This window comes from Myripristis murdjan, chromosome 17, assembly GCF_902150065.1.
Source record: "Myripristis murdjan chromosome 17, fMyrMur1.1, whole genome shotgun sequence".
NCBI lineage: Eukaryota > Metazoa > Chordata > Actinopteri > Holocentriformes > Holocentridae > Myripristis > Myripristis murdjan.
This window is the reverse complement of record NC_043996.1, coordinates 18764630-18791984: the sequence shown is the minus strand read 5'-3', so window position 1 is coordinate 18791984 and position 27355 is coordinate 18764630. Positions and strand designations below refer to the sequence as shown.

Here is a 27355-nt window from a genome sequence, read left to right as displayed (position 1 = left end):
GCTTTAGCCTCCATGTTTTAAACCTTAAAGCTGCAGTCTTACCTACAGAACTGTAAATAAAAAAGTGGTGTTTAATGTTTCAGTAGGATCTTTAATGCAGTTCCTTTCATTTGAAATGACTATCTTTGTTTGGCTGCTCTGCTTTCTACTTGAAGGCTGCATGCTGATGTTGCACTTGTAACTGAATCTACCTATTCTAATGCAGTCTGTACATTCAACTGCTAAAAGCAAAACATTAAGAAGTATTGCTGTCTTTCAATTAAAGGAGTGTGTTTCTGTTTTTGTACTGAATTAGGCATTGGGAATTTCACAGGTAAACTACCAAACTCCTATCAAAATTCTGGTATTGTGGTATCATCTCTACACTCATATCACCAGGGGTTTGTGTCCACCGTCAAATATGTAATACAAGGTAGAGGTGTAACTTTATAAAACAGCAGCACAGAAATGCTGTTTTTAAAAGTCATCTGAAGTGGTTTAAGTCATTTTTGCGTCCCCGAATGAACTCAGCTGAGCGCTTCCTCAGTGGGACACAACACGGCTTCCACAAAGCTACACCACTGAATGAAAGGACAGGATATAGTTCTCTCAGGCTGTGAGTGTAATAATGTGCTAATGTATGTGTGTGGCATCCGTTTGCATGTGCCAGGCGTTCTGGCCAACAGGGAAAGTTTCTTAATTCTGAACTCTGTGTGATAGAGAGATTTGTCAGGGTTTTTTTTTTCTTTCTTTTTTTTAATTTCCTTAATCCTCTTGTCCTCTGAGCTCGCTGTGTTTGTGTCCATGCACACGTGCGCTTGGGTGTGTGTGCGTGCGTGTGTGTGTGTGTGTGTGTGCGTGTGTGTGTGTGTGTGTGTGTGCACGCATGTATGTGTGTGTGTGTGTGTGGGTGTGGGTGTGTGTGTTGGATATGGCTGGAGGCTGCTGCTGTTGAATTCCGGGTGGTCCTGTTCTGGCCCTGCTCTCTAACCTCTCCATCAATGTGACACACACACACACACACACACACACACAGATGCAGAGAGAGAGAGAGAGAGAGAGAGTGAGCTCAGCTACCAGACTGAGCAGCCTAATTGAGTGAACAACAGGGTTCTCTCAGTAACAACAAGGAGAAGGGGAGCTAAGCTAGTCCAAAATGTTTGAAAAAGTTGTGACATTGAAAGGTTTGGAACTTTTTGTAGCATCCAGTGAGTGAGTGAGTAACTTGAACAGAATTGATCTCGCTTTAGCATTTTTGGCACATTTTTCCCCACTGGCTAGCAACTGGTAACACTACCTTAATGAGCATTGGAAACTTGGGCCCTTATTCGTGTAACTGTTTTACATGGCTTATAGAGCCAAAGTTCAATCACACTGTAGCAAACCTGCAGTGTCTGTGTCTCTGACTGACTGAAAACTTGTTTTTCTCTCTCTGCATGTCTCACATAAACACATGCACAGGGCTCAGTGATATGGACAAAATCACACAGTTGCCATGAATCCTTAAAAAATTTTAAACGGCATTGAATTAAGGTAAAAAAAAAAAAAAAAATCTCTATGTTGGTATTAAAATGTCTTAAATCAATCTTTCAAAAGTTGTAAAAATGCTAAGACATGGAAAGAAGTATTTTATGAATCTTTTTCTGGCATTGCAATTTAAAATCTCAAAATAATTGATAACATCTGTTCTTTTTTTTTTTTTTTTTAATAATTTACCAAATGCCTCCCACATTAACATCACGCAAATTGGGATAGCAGAACCAACAACTCTCATGTTTTGTTTGTGGCCCGGATGCTCAGAGCAGCAGATCCACTGTCGCACAACATGGAGAAGTACAAATTCAAGGAAAATTTGACCAAGATTTTGCAGTATGGATGAAACCTGTACCAGACAGTGGAGATGAGACACAATGTATTTTGTGCAATATGTTTTTCAAACTCGGACCAATGGGAATGAATGCAGTGAAATCCCACATGCAGCGTGAGAAACACAAAACTGCCAACACAGACCACCAACAAATGCCTGATATTCTGCTTTACCCCAGTAATTGATGGTTTTTTTTTTTTTTTTTTTTTTTTTTTTGTCCTTCAGTTTTGGTTGTTGTAAAACTGGTTTAAAATTTCATTCTGAGTGGCATTAAAAAGTCTTAAATCTAACTTGTCTTAAACTGTAGAAAACCTGTTATCCAATATCCCAATATTATCAACCAGATATTTTAACATGGATTTTGTGATGATATAGTAAGGATTAATAATGGTGCTTTCATAAAACATTTACACACAAAACATTTGTATACAGTGACAGAGCAGTGTCATACCAGTGTCATACCACAAAATTACCATATCTTTATTCCCATACAGTTTCTACTCTCATATCACAGTATCAGTATATAATATTATTGCAAAATATTGCCTTAACACACAGTCAATTGTTGATTGTCATCTTTGATTGTCATATTATCAAGGTGCTTAAAGTTTCACTTTACACAGACTGTTTTTAACTCCTGTCTGGTAAAAAAGATCTAATCGTCAATCTTGAGTCCTAGTATTGCAGTCAGTGTGTCAAATTTATGATCATAAGTCACATACGCACACACTAATTGTGAATTCACAAATGTTTATCCCAAAATCTATCTCAACCCGTCGGGGGGAAAGAGAAAATAAAAGCAAGCATATAAATAGCAGAACTTTCCTTTGTTTCTCATCTTGTCTTAGCATCTGTGCAGAACTATATATCTGCTTCTAGGGCCATTATTGTCTATCTGCAAAATAATGCCCAGCATCACAATAAAACCATGTTCATCAGTGGATGGGAGCATTGAAGAGTGCTGTGACCTAATTTGCTCTTCAGTAAATGTTGAATCATGACCAAAACAACCATGATTCAGCTTCAGTCTTTCTAAAATCATGATGATTTAAGTATGATTGGTTTAAACCAGCACTGCCAAAGAAAGCTGTAAAGTGATAACACTTTGACAACACTGGCAGTATCACTGTTTATCTGTCTGTCTGCAGGCCAGTCTATCCAGTCTACATTTGAATCTATCTAATATACTACACTGATGGCAAAACCACTCTCCCCTTGACTTTATATTGTGGTGTTAAGAGTGTACAGTATTGTCTCTCTTGCCACCAAGCTAGCTGGCTGACCAAAGGCTGCTAAAGGCATTAAACACCCCCTCTACTCAAGCTGTTAGTAGCTACGGACCACCCTGACAGTTAGATGCACACACACACACACACACACACACACACACACACACACACACACACATGCACGCACATGCTTGCACACAAAAGTCTGTCTGTCAGGTGTTGATATTTGAAAGATACTGACTGCTCTTCTGGGTGCTTTGAAAAATAGATACACACACACACACACACACACACAGGCATTCATGCAGCGGGTACTCGCAGACATTCACATACATAAATGTGGATACACACCGGTTCTCCATAGCATTTAGCTGTCCAGTTTACAACAGTTTACAATTAGCATGTCAGTATTTTGCCCAAGGACTCTTTGACAGCACACATGGCTGTCAGGCACAATGCAGGGTTCAACATTTAAAAACATTTTCCACATTCCCAGTCAGGGCACTAGGTCAGAGTTGGAGCTTGCCTTTTGTATATTCCAGGAAAATAACTGCCTTTTCAAACATGCAAGTATCACATTAGTGAAGCTCAGTCACTGACCAGTCCGCTGGCTCACTTCGAGTAACCTTTCCTCTCCATTTCCCCGTCTCCAGTCTCCTCCTCTCCTGTCTCTGCTCCATTTCTCCTCTCTAAACGGCAGAGGTTCTCTGCAACAGATTCCTTCACACTAAAACCTGTCTGTGTGGACGGAACATTAATCAGTTCTGCCACCGTTTGCTTTGGATCAGCACCGATGCTTAGGGATAGAGGGATGGAGGGATGTAAGGAGCGCAGCCTGCTCTCCTCATGTTGATCTGGCTCGGAGTTAAGATGATGAGAGACAATGAGGAAGAGAGAGAGAAAGAGAGGGAAGCCTGCATCTTTTTTTCAGCAGGTTCAGGTAGCGGTCAGGGTGATCTAAGTTTTGCCACAGTCAGGATTTTGAGGCTGATCTGAAATGAAGTTGTTTTCTTTGTTGCAGACCCATACTTGAATCATGTAGTGGGCATAGGCCGGTTCAGCAACATTGTGAGCGTTATGTTGCAAAAACACAAATTGGTAACACTTGTCACAGCAGGAGTTGTCTCCAGAAAGTAGTAATTTTATATATTTTTATTTTATTTATATATATATTTTTTTTCTTTTCTCTCCCTCTCCTTTTTTTTCTTTCTCAAATAGTATTTATTAATTTATTTGATTATTGGGAAGGGAGTGTTATGGTATTATGATTTTTTTTTTTTTTTTTAATGTGATTTCTGTTAGCTGCTTCTGACATGTTGCCACTGATGATTTCACAGTCAGCACAGTAGAAGCAACTGTTGTGTCAAGTTATGACTTTGTATTTCCAACTTGTGCAAAATGTGGCTGACATACACATATGGACAAAAGTATTGGGCCATCTGCACATTACACAGGAGCCTTTCTGACCTCCCATTCTAAATCCATAGGTGTTAATATGGAGTTGGTCCCCCCTTTGCAGCTATAACAGCTTGCACTCTTCTGGGAAGGCTTTATATGAGATTTTGGAGTGTGTCTGTGGGAATTTCTGCACATTAATCCAGAAGAGCATTTGTGAGGTCAGACACTGATGTTGGACGAGAGGTTCTGGCTCGCAATCTTTGTTCTAGTTCATCCCAAAGGTGTTGGATGAGGTTAGGGCTCTGAGGAGGCCAGTCAAGTTCCTCCTCAAAATGCTGTCAGGCAGGTAACATTCTCCTGGCATGCGCCAAACCCAGACTCGTCCATCAGACTTCCAGATAGAGAAGCGTGATTGGTCACTCCACAGAACACGTTTCCACCACTCCAGAGTCCAGTGGCAGGCTCTTCTAAGAAAAAGATACATCGTAAATTCATAAAACTTTATTTTCATACTGGTCTCCCAGTTGTTTGTGCCAGACAGCACTGTTTAATAAATCTGGTCAAATTCTTGTTGTCGGTACTCGTCATCATGAAACTTCCTGTTGGCTAAATGCAAGTCAGGACAGCTTTTGTTCTTGACATGCTTGTGGAGCATATATATCATCAGTGGATCTGAGAAAAACAGCCTTGCTTTTTGGTTGGACTACCATGTCTGTCTGAGTTGAACCATAATGCCAAGGAGCTAAGGATCAATTTGGAGTACTTATGCAGTTGCAGTACTCATTTCTGATGAAATGTTTTGTTTTTAATGTACATATTATATGATTTTTTTAAGAACAACTCCAGGTGTGATTGTCATAATTTTCATAATATATAGCAAAAAATGTCATGCTTGTTTTTAACATAGAATATTTTAAAACAAATGCTACCTAAAGATTACATATTACTCTTAGTAAAGAATAAGGTCCCAAGTTAAATTATTAATTGCATAAACTTTAATATGTATTTCGTTGTGCGGACATTTACATTTCATTGTATAGATGCTGGCGGATACGTCTTGCTTCGGTTTGTATACTGGCTAGAACGTGTTACGACAGACAGAAGGAAGATTCTTAAGCTGCCTACTCATGATCAGCGGAAAAATCACTCTCCCTCGTTTACCTATGGAGAGAGTGACGTGGGCCAACCCCGCTGCAGGGCTACCTTGGCCAGCACACACGTATCAGATTTTACTCTTTGCGCTGCGCTTACAGTTAAATATATTTCAACTTTGACCCTGTTTTCTGGTGACCTTTTTGAAGTGCCACCAATCAGATTCAGGATACCAACAGCCAAAACTGACTCTTTTACATACCATTAATCTAAGAGATATCATTACCTTGGACAAAAAAAAAACAAAAAAAAAAAACAATGCTTGGAGACTGTCAGCAGTCAGATGGTGCTACCAGGTTTATTTTTCTACATTTCTAAAAGCAAAGCTAACTGACGGTCAGCACTGACTCTGCACCCAAACTGATGCTATGTTGAACGCTTACTTACACACCTTCATATAACCACAGAGAATGTTAGCAACTGGTTGAAGCTTTTCTTTTAGAAAGGACAGTGAAGAAGTTAGAAAAACAGAAGGTGGAAGTTAATCAGCCTCTTCAGTGTAATCTTGGCTTTTCAGTGTTTCCAAATGCACACATGAATTTGAAATGTTCAACCGAACCTTTGCTGAAATGTAGACGTTTATAGCCTTAAGCCTTAAGTTTATTAGAGATCTCTGAGATGTTTTCTGTGTGTCAGTGTTTTCTGAGTGAAGTAGCCTCAAAATAATGGCAAAACTGATTTAAATAATAATAATAATAATAATCTTTTAATTCTATTGTGTTAATGTTAAAATGTCCACAAAGCAGTCTGTCCGGTTTACAACAAAATGTGGGGAAAAAAGGAGTAAAAATTCACATCACACCGGAATTGTGATTGAACACTCTTTCATATTGCTCAGTCTCCAGTGTAAACTTTGATTGCACTTGGAAATTCATCAGTGGGACTAAAATGGAACGTCAGAAATCCTTGTCATCACACACACCCACGCACGCACACACACACTGCTGTCTATGGAGATTGTAAAGTGTAGTTTGCAGAAACAGTTTTTAGTATTACATGTTTGATGTTTGACTTCTCAAAGAGCCATTTTTTTTTTTTTTTGGAAGAATGAGTGAGAATAAATCTCTCTCTCTCTCTCTCTCTCTCTCTCTCTCTCTCTCTCTCTCTCATAGCTGAAAAGACTAACGAGGTCATCGTTGGAACCGACCAACTGATGGAAATCTAGCACCCATGGGACATGAGTTGCATCATCCTGTTAACCAATAAGAGAGCAGCAAACCACAGAGGACAACTAAATATCAGGGCGAAACAGCTTCTGACCGACTGACCAATCAGAAGTCTGATTGGTCAGTCGGTCAGAGGCTGTTTAACAGTCTCACTCTCTCTCTCTCTGTATAAGCTTTTTTTTCTACATTGTGTCCAAATAAAAGCAGGTCTGTTCCCCATGAATCAGTTTCAGTAGTGTTTTTAATGCATATATTAATGATGGTTCTTGATTTTATTGATTGCTTCATGAAAGAAAAAATATATATTCTGTGACTTACTAAAATAAATAAATAAATAAATAATATGAATGATGTCAAGTGCCAAAAGTTACACCTTTTGTCTCCCATGTTGAAATGTACGTATGTAGGTCTTTAAGATTTGATAACAGCTAGCGTGGTGAAAAGATTAGTGTCTCCTAATAGAAGCACTCAATTATTCGGCACCTACGCTGTGTGAGAAGGCGGAGTGTGTACTCGCACACGCGTGAATGTGCATGGATGTTTACACATGCACACTGTGCACCCGTGAGGACCAGAGACTGGGAGAAAAAGAGGTGGGAGGGGTGACCACAATGGCATGGGGGTTAAGTTTATTTGTACACAAAAATGGTGTGTGTGTAGGCCCGGGACCACCCAGCTTGATCCTGTATCAGTTACCGCTGACACCCCACCCTCTCATATACACACACACACCATAGAAAGAGACCGACGCACCCGACGCTTTTCTTCTCTTTTTTTCTCCTCTTTTTTTTCCCCTTTCTTCTCCCTTTACTGTCAGAAGATTTATTGCATTCCTTCAGCAGAGCATTTCTTAAATTACAGGTTTGAAGTTCCTTAGTCACGAAGGAAGAAGATGAGGACAAGGATGTCTGTGCGCGTGTGTGTGTGTGTGTGTGTGTGTGTGTGTGTGTGTGTGTGTGTGTGTGTGTGTGTGTGAATATATGTGTGATTTACTGTCCTCTGTTTCCTATTGTGTCTGTGGCCTTGCAGGAGTCATTTAGACTGTCTCTTGTGGCGCAATTATGATGTTGCTGTGTGTGTGTGTGTGTGTGTGTGTGTGTGTGTGAGTGAGTGAGGAAGCGATTATGATGTTGCTCTGTCTTCCATCTCTACTGTCCTTTTGATGCATTTGTTATTTTGTCATTGAGGCAGACATGTTTTTATCATTAGCCCTTGAAAAAAAAAAAGAAATGAAAAAGAAAAAAACTCACCAAACTGACTGTCTTTCTGTTCAGAATCCAGTTAAAAGTTTTCAGCGGAGTCATGATTCATCTTCTTTCATTGCTTTGGCACTAAAACTGTAACATCATCCAAAATCATAAGTCATGAACTTAAAAATGATGTTTTAATCCCCCATCATCGCTGAGAGGGCTTCCTCGTGTGTGATTCCTGAGATACACTTGATATTGTGCTCAACAGAAGTGTTTCTTAAAACTCTGGATTTGATAGTGAAATGGATCACAGGCCTGTTTTCTGTTGGTCTCCCACATGCTAAGAGCAACGACGCATTACCATTCAGCTGGTTTCTCTTCAAACCTAATTTCAGAAATCTGGATCCAAGGCTGACAAACATGAATTCCTAAAGGACACAAGCTCCACGGCAGAATCGTCTTGCCCTGTGTAGTGCGGTTTTTCACGCTTCTTGTCTTACTTGTGTCCTTTCATACCATTTACACTGGAAAAAAAAAATCTCCATCTCCATCTTCACATGCCATTTAGCTTCATATTATCACATTCATAGCCTTAAAATCTTGTTTTTTCTTAAAACAATGAACAAAGTCTGCCACTTGTTTCCAGTTTGTGTTCACTATTTCAGGATTTTTTTTCTTTTCTTTTCAGAACAAGTATAAATATGTTGCAACAAGGCAGAATAAAGCAGATGCGCCAATTGCAAGAAAGTGACTGGCAAGGTTCTTGATATCCTCAATTGTTTTCAGGCATTTAGTCCTTAATGTAGGCATTCTTCTACTTGTTTTCTGGTGCTGTTTTCCCTCCCTGCGGTTGAAGTTCATGTAGGCGTGTCGACACATCTACATCTACAGATACATAATTATTTAATGTCTACACCACTGACATTGTTTCCATCTGCTGAGTAATGTATGCAGCTTGAGTCACAACAAGCCACATCAGCTCATCGTTTTTGGAATTGGGCATTTTTCAGTTTCCGGGTTGGAATCCAAAATAAGTGGTGAGCGTGTTTCTGCTGTTTCCTCACACCACTGTGATGCTTGAGATGTTTTTTTTTATTTAATGAGCCCGAAGCTTAAAGTGAAAGACTACATTTGTCACCTGAGTCTGAGGCTAAAAGCGTTTGAAAACCACAGCTGAAGTTAGATTTGCCCGAGCTCTTTGTCTTGGCTGTGTTAACCCTTTTAGCAGCCTCACACTCTGACCTCTCCCTTCAACCAGATGATGAGATCTGGCAGCCGGGTGTGTTTGGGTAAAGGTTTGTATATTTGTACAAATACCCCAGAGTCCCCTCAATACAACGCCACCATGGCTGAGCCCGCCTGCCCGCCTGCCTGCCTCCCTCCGCTGTGTGTGTTTGCTCATGTGTGTGTGTGTGCTGCATGTGTTTACTTTTGCCTGTGTATGACCATTGTTAATCCTTAGTGTTACAAACTAATCAATGCCATCTCACACCCCCTTGTTTGTGTGTGTGTGAATGCATGCGTGTGCTCACATGAATACACAAATGTGCATGTGTGCCTTGCAGGTCTGGAGATCAGATGTCAAGCCACAGATCATATATCAGGCTGTCCGTTGGTCTTTGGGTTTGCACATCTTGGGTGGACTTTGCCAGCATGGTCTCATCTCATGCTTTGGTGAAGGCCTGACAGACCAAAAATGTGGCAATCGAATAAAACATGAAGTTGAGATCAGGGAAGTGTGTGGATATGCTTTTCTTTATTTTCATCCTGCCCTATTAGTAAACTTATTGGTCAACCTGTGGGAAGTGTGCAGTTGTTCTGTCTGTCTTTCTTTTTTTTCTGTCTTATCTGAAAATCTCTACAACACTGCAAAAAACATGCATCATTTTTGCACTAATACCAAGTCATTCAGTCTCATCATCAGTGTGAAAATCATCTTTTTCTAATATGTTTAAAAGAGGCGGAGTAAGGCAAATGAGCCCACTACTATCAAGAAAAGACACATTTTTCAAGAATATTCTGCAAACAAGATGATTATCTCATCCCAGTGTTAGATTTTTTCCACTTGTTGGAAAGAAAAAGAAGATTTTAACAGTGAAGATGAGACTGAATTATTTGCCAACATGGGAATCTTTAGCAGTGAAGAAATTTCTATCCAAGTATGCATCCCTAAAATTCTTTCTAGCCTCTGCTGACAAGGGAAGAAAGGCTTGTTATGCAAAAAGGAAAAAAAAATTCATTCACATGCAAGTGATCAGAAAATATTATCAGTAGATACTGGATTAGATAAAACATTTGATATTCAGCTGATCATCACTTCTTATGTAGCACATCTGCCTCTGTTGATATTTCTTTCCGCAGGGATGAAAGCTTGCATGCTAATAAACAAAGATGCTCTTGCACACATATTAAAGTTTCAAATCGGTGTATTTCAAATAATGACATGCTATAAGCTCTGTTACAGAGGCACTTTGATGTGTAAATGCTCCGGGTGCCTCTGTCTCTTTGGTGTGTGTGCATGCCCGCGTACGTCTGAACACTGGTGATTGTGTGTGTTGTGTAGCGCAGTGTTTCTGATGTCTGTGTGCGCAGGGTAAATCATGAAGACATCACTTTTATATGATGTGAATGTCATAAAAGTTGACAGGAGTCTGGAGTCCAAGAGGCTCCTCTGTCTGTTACAGCCACTTCCTCATCAGAGTCTGGGAAGGAACCCAGGGCTGAGCTGGGGTGGATTCAAAGGGGTTTCGACGTTTGAAGGTTTCAGACAGGCTAAATGCTTTATATGACACTGCTGGCCGTGTTATCTTGATATTGACTCCATTTATCCCTCCAACATGAGGCTGTCTAATGAAGCCCTGCCAGATGGTTGGTTAGCAGCACAGGAATCAGGGTACCATTGTGCCTGAAAAGTCTGCGCCAAATCTCTTCTGGTGAAGCAAAAGTCGTAAAAATTTCGAAAAACACTCACCTTTAAATTAAAAATTGAAGAGTGATTACACCACAGAAAGGCTCCATCTCAGCAGTCTCATATTCAATCTTAAAGTCTGTTTTTACATGTAAGCACTGCAGTCTGCTTGTTGGGTGAGACAGACATCAAAACTGGGAAGCAGGAAATGTGCCATAAGCATTTACCAACAGCCTGCTCACTGATTTTTCATCGTATCCATGCAAACATGTTAGGAACTGATATAATGCTTTTGCACATGTGAGCCAGTCAGTTCTGAGCTTCTGTAACACCCACTATCCATCGATTACATCCCATTCTGCATATACAGCTGAAAATAAATAGACAAAATCATTCCAAGCATCTTAGTGCCATGCAAGATTGTCTTTCATATAAAAAAAAAAAGTACAGATACACAGCAACCTTACCAAATCAGTCTCATATTCAGTCCACAAATTTTGTTTTTCTTGCAATAATTGGGAAAAAAAATCCAGTGGAATCGGATAATTCCACGATTCCAGTGCTCATCAACTTGTTTCCAGAATTTTATTGACTCGTTTTCTTGATGCTCGTGAGCTGATCGGCCTCATTCTGCCTTGTTTCAACGCATTTATACTTTATACTTGTTCCCAGGAACTCCTCAGACAAACTGCATTGGAAACAAGTGGGATTATTTCATCCCACAGGCTGTTTTTTTCCCACTTTTTTCCACTTTTCCACTTTTTTTTCCACGAAAAATAAGATTTTAAGACTGAATATGAGAGTAAATGCCATGTTATGATTGAGATTTTTTTTTTTTTTCAATGTGTACATATGCATGGAGACATACACATACACATAGATGCACAGAGAGGGGTTTGGTGGAGTCGGAGAGTTGGGTTGGGGGTTGGCTGAGTAGCTGGGTGGCTTCATGGCTTGAGGGCTGATCGTGGGCGAGTGAGTGAGAGAGAGAGAAGGAGAGAGAGAGAGACAGAGAGAGAGACAGAGAGAGAGAGAGCAGGCCACCCAAGTGGCAGTCAGTCAGAAACCTGTGTGTGTTTGCTGCTGACCCCTACACATTAGCACAACACTTCCTCAATTTGTCTTCTGTGTTCTCCGGCCACAAATGAATTTCCTCCCTCCCTTTTTTTCCACACACACACACACACACACACACTACCTTTCATGATACTGCCCCCCCAATTCACCCCCAGCACCCCCCACCCCCCACCCTATTTCTAGTTTAAAACTTCTGAACACACACACACAAACACTCTTTTTACAAGCTCAACAGATGCGACACTTGCTTATGTTACTTAGCCAACAAAGAGTTTGTGTGGAGACAGAGATCCCATGTATGGGATAACAACCTCGATGACATGCCTCACACACACACACACACACACACACACACACACACACACACACACACACAAACTCGGATATCCTTGTCTTTCATTGTGGAGACCCACTGCTAATTAACTAAACACTGACTAGGTGGTTAATTGGGATCACAACTTAAATCAGATTTGCAAAAAAATCTCAGGAAGAACTATCCAACCATCCGTCTTTACATCCTCAAATGGCCATTTTATTTTCAGATATCATTATCTAGAGTCTTTTCCAGTCTTTTCCAGTGATGTGAAAGACAGCAGTTGTTCACACATCATATTTGGCCTGACACTGTCATTGTAAACACTTGCATATTCAAAAAATAATAATAATACTAATTAAAAACGAACATACAGTTGATTAGGTCTGCTTTTTGCACTGTAATCTGACTGGTTGCATTCCCCTTAAAAGATGCATTTTTAGGTATGCTTATGTGGAAATAAATGCAAATTCAGACAGACTGAATTTCTGGACTCTGCTTCCCAAGCCAAGGCAACAGGTCTGGGTTTGCATTACCACCTGCTAGCTGCGTCTGACAATACCTCTGTTATAACCGCACAAACAAAGCCTCAGAGAAAAGTGTGTTTCGTCCCTCACTCTCTGTGTTTTTGTGTGTTTTTTCCCCTTAAAGGCAACCATTCATTACGATGACAAAGGGGTAAAGAAATGCATTATCATAATTAATCTTGTGTGAGACTGTGGGTGGCAGCTTCTGCTCTCCTCTGAGACTGACAGAGGTGCTCAATGCAAAAAGCATGTCTCTCTGCTACTAGGCAACTTTTGGCTATTCATTGATATTTTTGTGACATTTATCTTGCATTTTGTTAATTTTAGATCCTGTTTGACTTTTAGGATAACTTTGTGAACATACAAGCAGCTTAAAGTCTTGAAGGCAAACTTAAAGGCTTTCATGACTAGCAAAGTTCAAAGAATTGGTTGATTAAGAAATATTTTTTTTCTATTATCAAGGAATGCAAGTCTTTGTTTTCACTTAAACAGCTTTATTTTTCTAATCAGGCCCGGCTAGCACTTAGCTAAATATTAACACGGTGTTTTGTCATCATGAAAATAATTTGTTCATTTGGATAAGAGTTGACCTGAAACATGTTTGTGATTTGTTCTTTTCGGCCGATCAGTTTCCACAGTTTCAGCAAATAGTATTTCCCAAGGTCTTGTTTGTGGTTTTCATCTCTCTTGGAGCTTGATTTGTTGGTCTGTTGTCTATCACTTGAAAGTGGGACGCATAATAAAGTTATTGTAAATCACCATGACAAAAATATTCATGCTCAGGGTGTGATGACCCAGCAAAAAACTGCTTTATCATCTCCTTTTCCACAAAGGGAATGCATGTAACACTTGGTATAAATTAGAGACATGCCATCCCACCTTAACCGCCCTCTCATCACTCGGCGGATGTGCTCTCTGAGTTACATCTTTCCTTCAGACTGTGGTAAAATGGGATTTGCAATTACTTCTATAGTCTGTTTGAGGTGATTTTGGTGCATGCTTTCTTTTTTGTCAAACATGGCACTGTAATAAGTTGAAATAATCACTGGAAAGAGTCCCTAAGAAACTCACTGACTGACAGTTTGAGAGTGAATCCTCTCACACGCCAAGGCAAGTTATAGATAGATAGATGGAGTATGATCCTGGCCTGTTGTATATGGAAATCTGACACTCTCATACTAAAGGCTGAAGAAAAATGAGCATCAGATTACATAGCTGTGAAACAGTCAAAGGACAAATATTAAAACCTATATTGGGGGAAAGGGTTATAAAAGCAATCACACACTCTCCAGGCATTCTCCAGTGGGACCTTAACTTATTTTCTAACACAAATCATTCATTTGTATGGACAGGAAATCATTTAAGCATACTAAATGTAATCATGACAACCTTGTGATATCTGATACATTCTTTTGTTTGTATTTTAACCCTCAAATCTGATTTTCACTTCTACGCCCTAAGTGATGATGATTATCTCTATAGCTCTGGTGAAATCTAGCCCAGGAAAATGTTCATTCCTCTCTCTCATCCATCTTTACTTATCCCATATGAGAGAGAAAGAAGAAATGCAGTCGTGACTGGTCCCACAGCCTCTCTTTACGATAAATAAACACTCTCTGGGCTTGAACCCCGGGCGACTCGGCTGTTGTGTGACGGCTGAGTGCCAGAGCAGTTCCGTAACTCTGCCCAGAGCACATGCAGAACCCCGGACGGCCAGGCAGGCATGCATGGACGGATGAACGGATGGATGCATGGAGTCACTGGGGAGAAATGAAATGGAGGAGCGGATTGAGGGAGAGTGGGAGATAGATAGGCAGATGTAAATGGAGGAAGGGGGGGAAGCGGACACAAGGAGAGACAAAGGTGTGAAGCAAAGATGGAGGTGGAGGAGTGTGTGGGATAAAAGTGGAGAAGATGGGACAAAGGAGAGAATATGGAAAAGAAGGGGAGGATAGAGGGAGTTGGACAGGAAGAGGAGAAGGGAAGGAGGGAGAGGGAGCAAGGCGGTTTGTGTTTGGAGGCCGGGGCGGTGTGATGGCAGATATCTGGACAGCGCATGGTCATCTCAGATGGTTTATTTATCCAAGGCCTCCAGACCAGGCCTCGGACCTCCCTGAGTTTGTTAGGCTTGAAGGGGCCCCCTACCACACAGCCCAATTCCTCACATTCCACATTAGCTCCCATTTCCAGCTGCCTGTTTCCCTCTACCACTCAACCCAACCCAGCCCCGGCAAACTACACCCCGGTCCAGCAAAGTGCAGAAACAAGCCAGCCATTGCCACCCTAGAAACATGAGCACATTATAGGAGCGTGTGGTCCCTTCCATTTGGACAGATGTTTGAGTGTCTGTGTAGGTGTATGATTGAAATACTGTAGCAGAGAGGTAGGTACAGCATACTGTGATTCTACGGCCCATCATAGGTCAGTGCATAGGCTGATATTTATGTCAGGAGGAGGAAAGCAGTGATTAACTGCAGTGCTAATACTTTGTAATGGCTACTTGTCACTTACCTCTTTTAAACCACAGATAATTGTGTCCGTGGCGTTACATTTTACAACCAAAGATACTGAGCTGGTTAAAGGATTCAGTGCAGTGCAATGGTTTTAAAAGTCACTGTTACATTTTCTTAATTGTTGAACCCTTCCGTGGCAAAACTCTGATTCAAACCCATATTTACATTCTGTAATGCACACCACAGATGATGAAAATCTAAAGCGTATCTGGGTGCGGTTTCCTGAAAGTATCTTAATTGTAACATAATTCTGTGTCTGTTGACTTTTCAAAGGCTCAAAGAAGATCTCAGTGGTAAAGGGGTGCTAAACAAGAATTGTTTTCATTTTTTAGTGACCAGACCTCCACAGGAGTTTACGGCTGGTCGTCCATCATCATAGGTCAATATGGTGACTTGTGGTCATCACCAAAGTCCAAATTTAGTGAAGAAAACAGACAAAACAGATGCAGATTTACTTGTATTGCATTTAGTTATAAATAATGACCTAAAATCTAGTATTCTTGCTTGTTAGTGCAGATGAACAGGTTTTGAATATTCATAAAAACTTCATAAAAACTATTCATGTTATGTCACTTTTCAGTTCCATTTGCTTTTACTGGCCATAAATGTACTATATTACCGACCATATACATTTCCTAAATTCATTACACACATATCCTGCTTGCACCACTTGTACCACCATCTCTCTGTCTCTGTCTCTCTCCCTCTCTCTTTCTCACTCTTTTTCTGTTTCTGTGCCATGTAAAGACGGATGTAACCATTTAACATCAAGCTGTGACATACGCTGAACTTGTATAACATGCCTGAAGCACCAACCCCTACATTCAAACTGCTTTACTTCATTTTCAAATTGTTTTATAGTTGCCAAAAGAGCCTCCAATTATCACAAGCCACCTTGAAAATGTTGCACACAGTGGCACTGATTTGATATTTATGCACAAAATATGGTGACCCCCCCCCCCCCCCCCCCCCCCCCCCCCCCCCCCCCCCCCCCCCCCCCCCTTTTTTTTTTTTTTTTCTTTTTTTTTTTTTTAATTTACCTCCATAATGTTATTAACAGGGTGAATGGGGAGTATACTGTCCATTAGCAAAACAATTTACCAAGACTCTTCAGATCCCCTTTTTAGACATTATGTTTAAAAAAAAAAAAATCCATTTTAAGACATGAAATCATGCATGGAAAGACATGGAAACTTTCCAGAGTTTTCCAGGGATTTCATATGAAATCATGCAGCCTCGAGGCAAAAAAGTGATACATTCATTAAGAAACAATTATTAAGATTTTCTCCAAAACAAGTGTGTAAGAAGCCTGAAAACCCATGCACTGCTAGAAGCTTTTGGCTACAAGAGGTGAGGCTACAGCTGTTAGTGCTAAAAACACACACTCCCCACAGCTGCCTAACAAACTGCAGTCACAGCAAGGTCTGGTGGAGGCAAAATAGGTCTTTTTGGGTGTTCTGTAACAAATGTGCGGCTCTGCAGCTTCATCTATGATTAGACACAGAACATGAGCTGAGGGGTCACACTTGCAACGTGAAACGGAATATGTTGAGGTTTTATGATTCTCACACAAAGCAGGGGGAAAAGTTGCCCTTTTTTCTCGAAAATGTGAACGCTGACGTGATTAATTATTTATTTTATCTTGGCTTTTCGCAGTGATTCGCTTGAAGATTGGGAGAAATAAAAACAAAATTGCGTGCGTGCGTGCCTATCGCTGTTATATCAATAGATGGCAAGTGCGATTGCTTCTTACAAACTGAAGGACTAAGCCACTGGGAATAATGTTCAGAGAGCAAGTGAGGCGGGCAGGCAGCAAACTGTGTGTGTATATGTAAGTGTGTGTGTGTGTGTGTGTGTGTGTGTGTGTGTGTGTGTGTGTGTGTGTGTGCGCGCGCGCGCGCGCGCGCGCGGCTGTGCAGAGTTTATTGAAAGAGTTCCTCTCTCCCTCCCATTCCCCCTCCTCCCCCGTCCTCCTCCTCCCTCCTCCCCTCCCTCCAGCCCAGGCAGCAGCAGCCTGGGTGGTCCCCCTCTCTCTCCACTTTGGTGAGCTGTTGCTTAGCAGCTAATAATAGGCGATGTTTGCAAAGTAATTTGCCTCTTCCTTGGCCAATGGGAGCCGGAGCACTTTTCCATCAAACCTCCCTTTTCAGGATTTGCCGAGAGGCGAACTTCTCCAAATGTTACCGCTACAGGATCGGAGTTAGACTTGACACGGACGGCTCAGACATAGGCTACTACTACTACTACTACTACTACTACTACAACTACTACTACTCTCTGAGACGTTGTTTTATAAACCATCGGGACGAATGAAGACTGAAGGATCTATACGAATTTCGGCGCATAATGTTGGGATGGAGTTTCGAGACTTGTTTGGCTCCAAGGAAGACTAGAAAGTATTCTTCTAACTTTTCCTCGGCGGTGCTGGATGCGCTTGTATTCTATGTTGGATTATTGTCGCTTTCTCTGAACTCGCACCGTTTCTCTGTCGCTTCGCTCTGCGCCCCGTTCACCCTCTTTGGACTATGGCCTCGGATCGCGGGGTCCCAGGGGCCGGCGTCTTTGGAGATTTACCCCCGAGTTATACGCGCTCTCAGCCGCCTGCGAACTCAGACCTACTCCGGAGACCCAGCTACTGCCACGCTGCTTTCGCACTTAAACAGATCTCAAAGGTGATACAATGCTTGTAGTCTAGTGTGGAATATGAAAGCAGCTCTCATTCAGGCGGCGAGGTGAATGAACGTCCCCATGCGAGGGCAGCTTTGATTAACAGTTTATCCGGGGTGAATCGTGAGGCGAAGGCGCATGTGGGAATGTAGGGAAGGCTGAGGCAGCAGCTCCCAAACCGGGTCCGGGGACCACCAGGGTTCCCCGAGGGAGTCCCCAGCGAAATTAGGTTCAGTGCAGTCTCGCTGTTCAGTCACCACAGTTCTCAGAAAGTGTGTAAGAGTGATTGTTCTGATCAGAGGTTTTATTCTCAAATCTGATGTTTCCTACCCACAGTAGGCTACATACAGACAACAAAAATCTCAGATGTGACAAAAGCTTTATCATATGGATCTGGGCTCCAATGTGACCAGATCTGGGGGGTCCTTGACATGAATAACTGTGGGAACTCTTGGGATAAAGTGTCTGCAGTTTATGTGTGAGTTTTCCCATTGGGCAGCGTATCAAGTTTGCTGTTTGTTTGCTGTTTGTCATTATGAATGGAAATGAGTTTTCCATTCATTTTTTTCTAGAAACCACAATGAGTGAGTGGGGCTATTCCCATCACAGTTGTTTTGTGCGTGTTTTTGGCTTTGTGCAGGCAGCGGAGAGCGCACTGGCCTGGGGTCTGTTTGGAAATGTGGTGGGTCCTGTAAAGGAATTCACTGATTGAGTTTGATCTGACAAAGCATCTTTGGACCGCCCGGATGCTTGGACGTGTTTCAGCACTGCTGAGAGAAACCACAACACCAGTGCAATGTCTTCTGCAGAAGTGACGTTTGTTGCACTGGGATTAAATGCTTTACCCTAATGTGCACATTTAAAGTTATAGTAAAGAAAAAATAAATAGAGCAACTGAGTGGGGTGCAGGTTACAGAGGTAAAGAGTAGTTGTTAGCTGAAACTGCACTTGTTCACAGCTGACAGCCTATGCAAGAGTGGAAACATTTGTTTGCACTGTTGCATAGGCTTATGCATAGACTAAATGAGGTTGAACAAGACTACTAATTGCCCACCAGTTGGCATTACATACAGTCTACTGAGAACATTTTTTCCAACTGCAGTGCACATATGACAGCTATGAAATTCTACCCTGTACGCTCAAACAAGACCAGATTTAGGTACGATAGAAGCTTAATATGTAGTTACAGGATTTGGATAAGAACATAACAAAACCCAGGCCTTACTTGTGTGGAAGTATGATCTAAACGTTCACTCTGACCGTCACGTTCATTACAGGTCTTGGATTTGTGGTGTGTGGAAGCGGCATGTCAGTGTTTTGCCAAACTCAGTCCATCTTGTTAGGTTAAACAAATTCGACATATAGAGCCTCTCTATTTTCTATATCTGTTTTTCTTTAGAGTTATAAGGCCAGCGTTTGTTGTGAGTTGAAATGACCAGCAACAAGTTTCTTAAAAGAATCATAGTAATAATAAGAAGCCCAGTACAAAACAGTCGCAGTCCTAGCTCTGTGACGTTTATGGAGTAAGACAGTCTTTCTTTTGGATGCTCTGGTAGAACCAGTCCTGGATCTGGAATGAGTTCAGGTGATGGATGTGGGATTTTAGCAGGAGTCAGCAGACAGAAATCATGGCGCAGGATAGTATTAGTATGCTGTTATACATCGGTGCTCAACTTTGTGAATCAAATATGTGGTTTAATTAGCAGCATAACATGTCCTCAAGTCTACAAAGCTTTATTCTAAATTATAGAGAAACATGCGTCTCAGTGAATACAAGCTATCCAAAGTTATAGATGCTGGTTGATGCTGTGCATCGCTCTCGATCAGCTGTGGCCTGACACTCTGAAATAGATCGATACATAGGCAGACATACATCCAAGCTGTGAAACTTGCGCTTGTGGACAGCTGTACAACAGTGTGTCATTAATAACATGGCAATAGTGGTAATAATGCTCTCCTCTTCTCGCCCTCCCTCCTGCTCTATCTCCAGGGGAAGGCGGTAGGTCAGAAAGCTCCTCTGTGGATCCGGGCGAGGTTCCAGGCCCTCCTGTTCTCTCTCGGCTGCCACATCCAGAGGCACTGTGGGAAGGTCCTCTTTATTGGACTCTTAGTTTTCGGGGCTCTTTCCGTGGGGCTCCGGGTCGCAGCCATCGAAACGGACATCGAACAGCTATGGGTGGAAGGTGAGTCTAAGATACATGTGATTTGACACATCCTGCGCTTGTCCTGAGCATTGTTCATGTGAGGTAGTATGGCAAAGCACACAGGCATTACTACCTTTTGCAGTAGCGTTTGGTTTAACTAACTGCGTCATGCACAAAAACAGCGCCCCATAATGCATCCTTCCTGTATGCCACCATTGTATATGAGTTCCGTCTTGGGTCAGGCCTGGATTTGGTGACTTTATGGTCACTTGAAGTATTTTTCTATTCATCCTAATGGCCTGTTACTTTCCATTGGGTTGAAGTGGAGTTTAAAGTAGTAGCGCAGTACTGGGTGGTGGGAAAAGGCAGGGTGGCCATGTTAGTGTCATCTCAGTGCCATGGGAGGGCACTAGGTGTTCAGTGACTGACAGACTGACTGGTTGTCTGGCTCCGGCTCAGCTGCTGACTGAATAGTAAAGAGAGGTATTTGTTAATAGGGTTGAGGATACTGGGGAACAGGTTTCAAGTTGTTTTTCATGTCAGGCTGGAGGAAAATTAGCATTAAGCGTACCTTTGGTGATCTCATTGCCTCATTGCTTCTAAGTGTCTTGTAATATCGAGATATAGACAAAGATTGAGATATTCTGCCGGTGTTGTTTGATTATGCCTGTCTCCCTCTTAATAAGCTACATTTTACCAAGCACCACTATTACACTGTTACATTACAGGGCTCTCTCTGGTGTCACATCTTTCTCTTGCTTGGTTGACTTTGCAGTGACTGTTTTTGTGATGCTCCACTGACTCACAAATCTCCTCTTCGTTTGACACGTCTCTTCTTACTTCACTCTGTCCTTCCTCCCTTCCTTTCCTTCCTTTCTTGCATTTTCGGTTTAGGTTATCTTTACATTTTCGGGGGCAGAGGCAGCTTTATTTGGTTTTTCACACTGGCCAAATTCCTTTTAAACCCCCAGGCTTTCAGTGCTGGGGCTGATCCCCGCAGCAGATGGACTGTGTGAATGGTTAGCCATCTTTGAGGGCTCTGACCCCTCCCCCCCTCGGCTCCCTGTGTGGTCCCTAACTATTCTTGGATTCCATTCAACAAGAGGCAAGCAGGCAGGCAGGCAAGCAGGCACCACCTCCCTACCCCCCCCATCCCACCTCCTCCTCCTCCTCCTCTCTTCCTTACAAGAAAAAAAATATAAGTGAATGCAGCTGAAGTTTACCCACCTGTTTTGCACGCTCTAAAAGCGCCACAGCAGTTGGTGAATATAAACAGACTCTATAGGGTTTTTTAAGCCCACCATGTCACCAGAAGACTTAAGGGGGGTTGCAGCTCCCACAGGAGCCTTACGGAGGTGTCAGAGGAATCACACACTAGTGGTGTCGCAGGAAATATCGGAATGCTCCACTTTTCACTTTTTCAAGGTTTCTCACTCAAAGGCAGTTTCTTGATCCCGCAAAATGAAACATTCTCGCTAACTGTGCTAATTGAAATGATTATCTTGAGGCTGGCAGCAGATGCCTGACTCATATGAACCACTTCTTACAAAAACAAGCAATAGAAATCTGAATTTTCACAGTATCCCTTTCCAAGGTTTCAATCTAGTTAGTGTAAAGCTTTGGGATTACCTCTCGAGCTAATTGGCAGAGCTCTTAAAGGAGATGTTTAGATGTTTGTGTGCCAGTTGTTTTGCCGTGGGATTGAGAGAGTTGAACCGGGGGCTGAAAAGGAATGCTGTGCCTTTAAGAGGCCGTGGCCATGTTTCTAAAGTTTCTGCCTGCCTTGTTTCCACCAATAGCCCATTGACAAAGCTGCTAGGGCCTCAATGGAGAGTAAAGTGGTTCGGTAACAAGGAGAGGTTAGTTCTCTCTCTCTCTCACACACACACACACACACACACACACAGGCGCACACACACACACACACCATTGCACATAAGCCAAAATGCAAAAGGGAGGAAAGATATATTCCCTAATAGGACGGCTGAGTTTACAGCATAGATCAACAGATGTGAGTGGATGAATGTCTCAAAAATCTTTTTTCCTTTCTTTTCTGTTCCCTTTTTAATACATTTTATTAAACAGCTCAAAGTGAGCAATAATTTTCTTTGTATATGTATCCTCGTTGAATGGAAATGTAGCCTAATACTGTGTGATTTAGGCCCTTTGAATTGAAAACGCTCTTTGCTATTGCAAATACAAGAAAGCGTTTTCCACTAATATCCCAATTTGTTCAAAACATTGTAGTCCTATCATAACTGTGAATTGACACCTCATGTGCTAATGCTGTGCCAAAACTGTGCAAGCAGTATGTGCGAGAGGGGCATATGCTTCCCATCATATATCCATACAAGTGTAGAAACTGCCCCCACAGCGCACACACACGCACACATGCAAACACACACACATGTACACTTGTCATCTTTGCCACCTTTGGTGTACAGCATGCCTGCCTGAATTTCCTGTCTGCATGCCTGTCTGCCTGTCTGCCTCTGCTTTGTGTGTGTCTGTTTATATTTCTACATGTCTGTCTGCCTGCCTGGCTGTCTGTCTGCTTGCTCTATGAAGTCAGGCCACCAGGGCTTTTTTAATTGCTTCCTCCCTCATATAGCAGCAACACACTCTGAACCAGAGCACAGCAAAGAGGAAAGAGAGAGAAAGAATGGGAGGTTGATGGAGTGAGTTTTAAATACATTGCACCATATGAGCAACATACTTGTATGCTACAAAAAGCTTGTACTAGTTAACTGTAATTTTGTAGCAGGACCTACAACTTTGAAGCAAAAAAAAAAAAAAAAAAAAAAAAAAAAAGTGAAAAGGGGGAGTGTTGTGCCTCCAGTCCACACACCTGTGTAGGTGAGCAAGAGCAGGGCGCTGTGAAAGCTATCCGTCTGTTTAGTCTGACAAGGGGATTAAGACCTATTTTCATCTTACTGGTGAACCGCCGAGGAGAATCTGACTCAGAGATATCACCCTAATTTGAGCTGCTGTTTTATTCTTGTATCATATAGCTTGTTTTTACTATCTTCGAATGCCTTCCTTATTCATTCAGCAAAACACATCTTTTAAAGAGTCCCTGCTCGATTTTATTTTTTCACATTCCCCTCTTTTCAGAATCCTTTTTTGCTCCTCAGTAGTGTATGTCCATTATTCTGCATCATGGCTCCCCTATAGTGTTTATCTTTAGGCTTTAGGCTTATAGCCTGCCTAACAGGTTTGGCGGTGTGAGATTTGGTGTGAGCTAGGCAACGTGTGAAAAAGCCTGTGTTTGTCCACAAGGAGAAAAAGGAGGGATTGTAAAAAAAAAAAAAAAAAAAAAAAAAAAAAAAAAGAAGAGGTGTAGGAAGGCGAGGAGGGTGAGAGGAGATAACAGGGGGGTGGAAGGTTTACGGCCAGTTGACACTTTTTTGCCAGCATTTTGCCTCCCATCTCTACACAAACTCCAAGTCAGAGACTGTGTCATCTCTTTATTTATTTAGTTAGTTAATTATCCTTTATTTAAACAGGAAGGTCCCATTGACGTGCAATCGGTTTTCTTCCTGTGAGTCCTGGTCATGATGACAGCAGAGAAACTAAAAGTTACACACTGGAAAAAAACTAAAAGCTACACACAAAACAATGGAAAAGATGTTAAGAGAAAGAAGTGCTTACGCATTCGTTTCAGTCTGAGAGGGATTTTTCTTAATACAGTCTGGTGAGAATGTGGTAGTTTACTGGAAATTTTATTTATTTATTTTGTTGTTTTATTTCAGTGCATTTTGGAATTGTTTTTTTTTTTTTTTTTTTCAGTCATGTTCCAAAAGGTTTGTCTTTTTCAGCTGGAAGTATCCCCTCTTACAAAGGCCCACTTGAAAAGCTTGCTTGAATAAAGAGAGGAAAAGAAATGGCCTACATGTAGAAGTGGTGGTGTTTACTCTTACATTAACTAAACTCATCCTTCTTGGCAGAGTTTGGGTGAGGTATGACAGACATGTACACACAGTCAAGCTGTCCAAATATGAGTGCAGCAAGACAGGGCCTATCCGGATAGCAGGCGCACCACATGTCCCATAAAGAGGCCATGTAGAAAGAGGATAGGAAAGGGGGAGGTAAAGGAACACACACACGTACACACCACATAGCATGAATTAGCCAAGGCACAGGGGAGACTGAAGAGTAAGCACCCAAATCTAGCTCAGCCAGCGAGCCAAGAGAGGAGCCAAGGCCTTTCCCAGAGATGGAGAGACCCAGAAACAGATTTAAAGAGAGAGCATGGATGAGAGTAAATGAGTGAGAGAAAACCCGATTGAGTTTGCGCAAATGAGCAAATGCACACGTGGGCATTTTGGTGTTTGGAGCGGTTTCTCTAAACAAACCTTTGAGCGGCAGCAGCAGGTAAATGCTATAATTCATCGGAGCGCACACAGCGCCCCAGTTCAGACAGAGAAAGGGAGCTCTATGAGGCATTATTGGAGGTGAATAGCGCGCGGCGGTGCCCCAGCTAGATAAATAAACTCCTAGCGCTCAGGGCCCAGGACCTCACTGGTAGAGAGAACAAACAAGACCAGAGTCAACCTGGGTCACTTCTAAATGTTTATTTCACCCCCTTCCCTCCATCTCTCCATCCAAGTCTCCCTCATTCCATCCCCTTTCTCAACACCCCCCCTCAACACACACGCACACACACGCACACACACGCACACACTCTTCTCCAACAGTTAGACCACCCCCCAACAAGTAAACATACATGGAGCAGTTATAGATACATGTGTATGTACGATATAGCACTCCATGTTATTAAAAATCCAGATTTCTGTGTGCCTGTCCTATTTGACTGAGCTGGGAATTTGGCAACATTGGAGCTATATAGCCTCATTACAGTGACAAGATAAAACCTGTCTTTATACATGTAGTTTAGATACAAAGCTCGCACCAAAGGGCACAGCACTGCTAAACTCTTTTTTTTCTGCAACATCAATTGCCATATCCTGAGAAAAGCAGCAAAACAACTGCAAACGGGATAATGAAAACTCGACTGATATCTTTCAGTGTGGCTCTCTTTCTTCCCTAACTGAAGAGCAACCTTTGTCTTTGGTCTGCGTGAAATAAAGCGACACCAGTCACCTTAGGGTTTGCACCATTTGCCTCCCACTTTACACCATGAAAGTATAAAAAAAAGTAAAGAGAGAAAGAGGGAGAGCGAGAGCGAACATTTTCTTGGTACTTGGGAGGGAAAAAAGAAATGGTTCTTGGGCTCAATAAATTCATTTCTCGCCTGAATGAGACCAGCAACGTGGAAAAATTTTGCCTTTCAGGCAGGGATGAATGTATGTTTCAACCACACATTAAGCAGTATTAGCGGTCAGTGGAGTGTCTAATGTGACTATTTTTCACAGTGGCCAACACTGCCCATGATTAGCATAATTAGCAGAGGCAAGCCTATACATATGGAAATAGAAAGTGCCTAAATGCCAACCCTGGTGGAAATTTATGTGTGGTGGCTAACACCACTGGCACATCTGAATAGAATGTAAGTGAAACTGATTTTTCATGTCGTTTTCTCTGTTCTTTACTGTTTTTAGGGTTTGATCTCATGGTTACTGTGTTTTTTTTTGGGGGGGGGAGGTGGGGTGTGGGGAGCTGGGGACACACAGAGCCTGAAATTGATTATTTTGTTTTTTCATCTTCACACATGATTACGTTTTTCTCCTAAACTGAGTGTAATACAACTGTCCTTGACGATTGATGAACACACCCACCGCTACACATGCGTGCACACACAACACGCACACACACACACACACACACACACACACTGTATTTCTATAGGTAAGATACCAAAGCACCAGCCTCTCTCCCTCTCCTGCCCCCAGGCTCACCCCCTCCCAACCGACTCTGGCATTGTTTTACCGGCTGGGAAAGTTTTGGTCCATTTGCTTTTGTTGTGAAAAAAAAAGTTCCCTTCTTTATTTTATTCCGCTGTTTGTTGGGAAACATCTGAAAGAAATTGAAGGGTTGAATGACAAAGGGTGTGCATTCAGTCCGGAGCTGCACTCAGAGTTTGTATGGAGGAATGGCCCATCTGCTGGGGGCAGCCTGCTTAGGAGGTGCCCTGGCTGGGGAATGCCATAGGGCAGGGCTAGACTGAGGACGCAAAGAGGAGCACAGCCTTGTTTCGGGTGGGCCCATATATGACAAAAGTGCAGAGAGAGAGAGTTTTTTTCTAATACTGAATCCCAAACCAAGTGAACAATGTTCTCATTTGGCTCTGTTGGAAAAAAACAGTAATGTGTGGATTATTTTCCACAGATATTTCTCTATGTTATCAGTGAATGTACAGTACAGTGACAGGCCTTATATTATGTGGAAGCACAACAAGTGTTCCTGCCTATGTGTACGTTTTTTTCTGGGGGGTGCATCATAAACACAAGAGTTAGCTATGTGTTTCATCATCATATCATGTGAATGAGGAAAACACTTCAGTGTACTTGTACTTATGTAGCAGGTAAAAGCATACATGTCACTTTCAGCCCGCTTGGGCCTGGGTCTTCCTCCATAGCAGCATGAGGCCTTTCAGAGGCCCCCTAATCCAGCTAATCTACCACACTACACTTTGAAGGTGGCCTGGTCTGACCTAGTGTGGCCTGGAACTGGGACTGGGCCTTTAAGCAGCATCAATAGAATAGAACAGAATAGAATAGAATTCATCTGAAACACAGTGCTTCAAAGGTGGTCTCGACTTTTTCGTGGAGGTCAGATGTGAGAAGTTAGATATTTCAGTGGTGTGAGGGGTCCTGTGACTGTTGGGCTTTTGGTTTTGGTAGGAGTGGGGGGGGTCTGGGTGTGTCGATTTTTAAATGGAAGGGTCAGGTGGAGAGGAAATTGCTGAGATTGGAGAGGACAGGGTCCGGTGGTGAGTTTACACCTGTGCACACACACACAGGCACATGCATACACTGAAAATGCACACACAGTCATATAATAACAGAATGTAATGAATAATGAAATACAAACATAATCCTACACCCTTGCCCATGAACCCACATCAGGGATTAATTGTAACTGTTTTTGCTTGGTTTTCATTCGTCACTGTTGTGGAAGTGCTTTAGTTATGAGCCTTTAAATGGTTTATATGCTCAATTTGCACCTAAAAAAATTTAAAAAAGTAATTTGCCATAACTTGTAAGACTTGTAATTATTACTGTAATACCGAAAACATTAATGCACACTACGCAAATCTAATTAA

At 42.0% G+C, this 27355-nt stretch overlaps 2 protein-coding genes and 1 long non-coding RNA gene across 3 annotated transcripts in view; 2 read left to right on the top strand and 1 right to left on the bottom strand.

Moving 5' to 3' along the window:
- Positions 1-7014, top strand: part of eif2b3 (eukaryotic translation initiation factor 2B, subunit 3 gamma) — a 39611-nt gene extending 32597 nt beyond the window's left edge. Inside the window, exon 12 of the mRNA XM_030075114.1 lies at positions 6738-7014. Coding sequence (XP_029930974.1) covers positions 6738-6790 — 53 coding nt within the window. The 3' untranslated portion in view covers positions 6791-7014. The remainder of the gene's footprint in view (positions 1-6737) is intronic.
- On the bottom strand, positions 1032-6933 carry LOC115375641 (uncharacterized). The gene is made up of 3 exons (XR_003929736.1): positions 6876-6933; positions 1353-1364; positions 1032-1047 (listed from the first exon to the last, which is right to left on the bottom strand). It is a non-coding gene; the product is annotated as an uncharacterized LOC115375641 (long non-coding RNA).
- Positions 7015-17519: 10505 nt separating the features above from the next.
- The window catches only part of ptch2 (patched 2), a 33843-nt gene continuing 24007 nt past the window's right edge, over positions 17520-27355 (top strand). The window contains 2 exon segments of the mRNA XM_030075268.1: positions 17520-17991; positions 19977-20169. Coding sequence (XP_029931128.1) covers positions 17845-17991; positions 19977-20169 — 340 coding nt within the window. The 5' untranslated portion in view covers positions 17520-17844.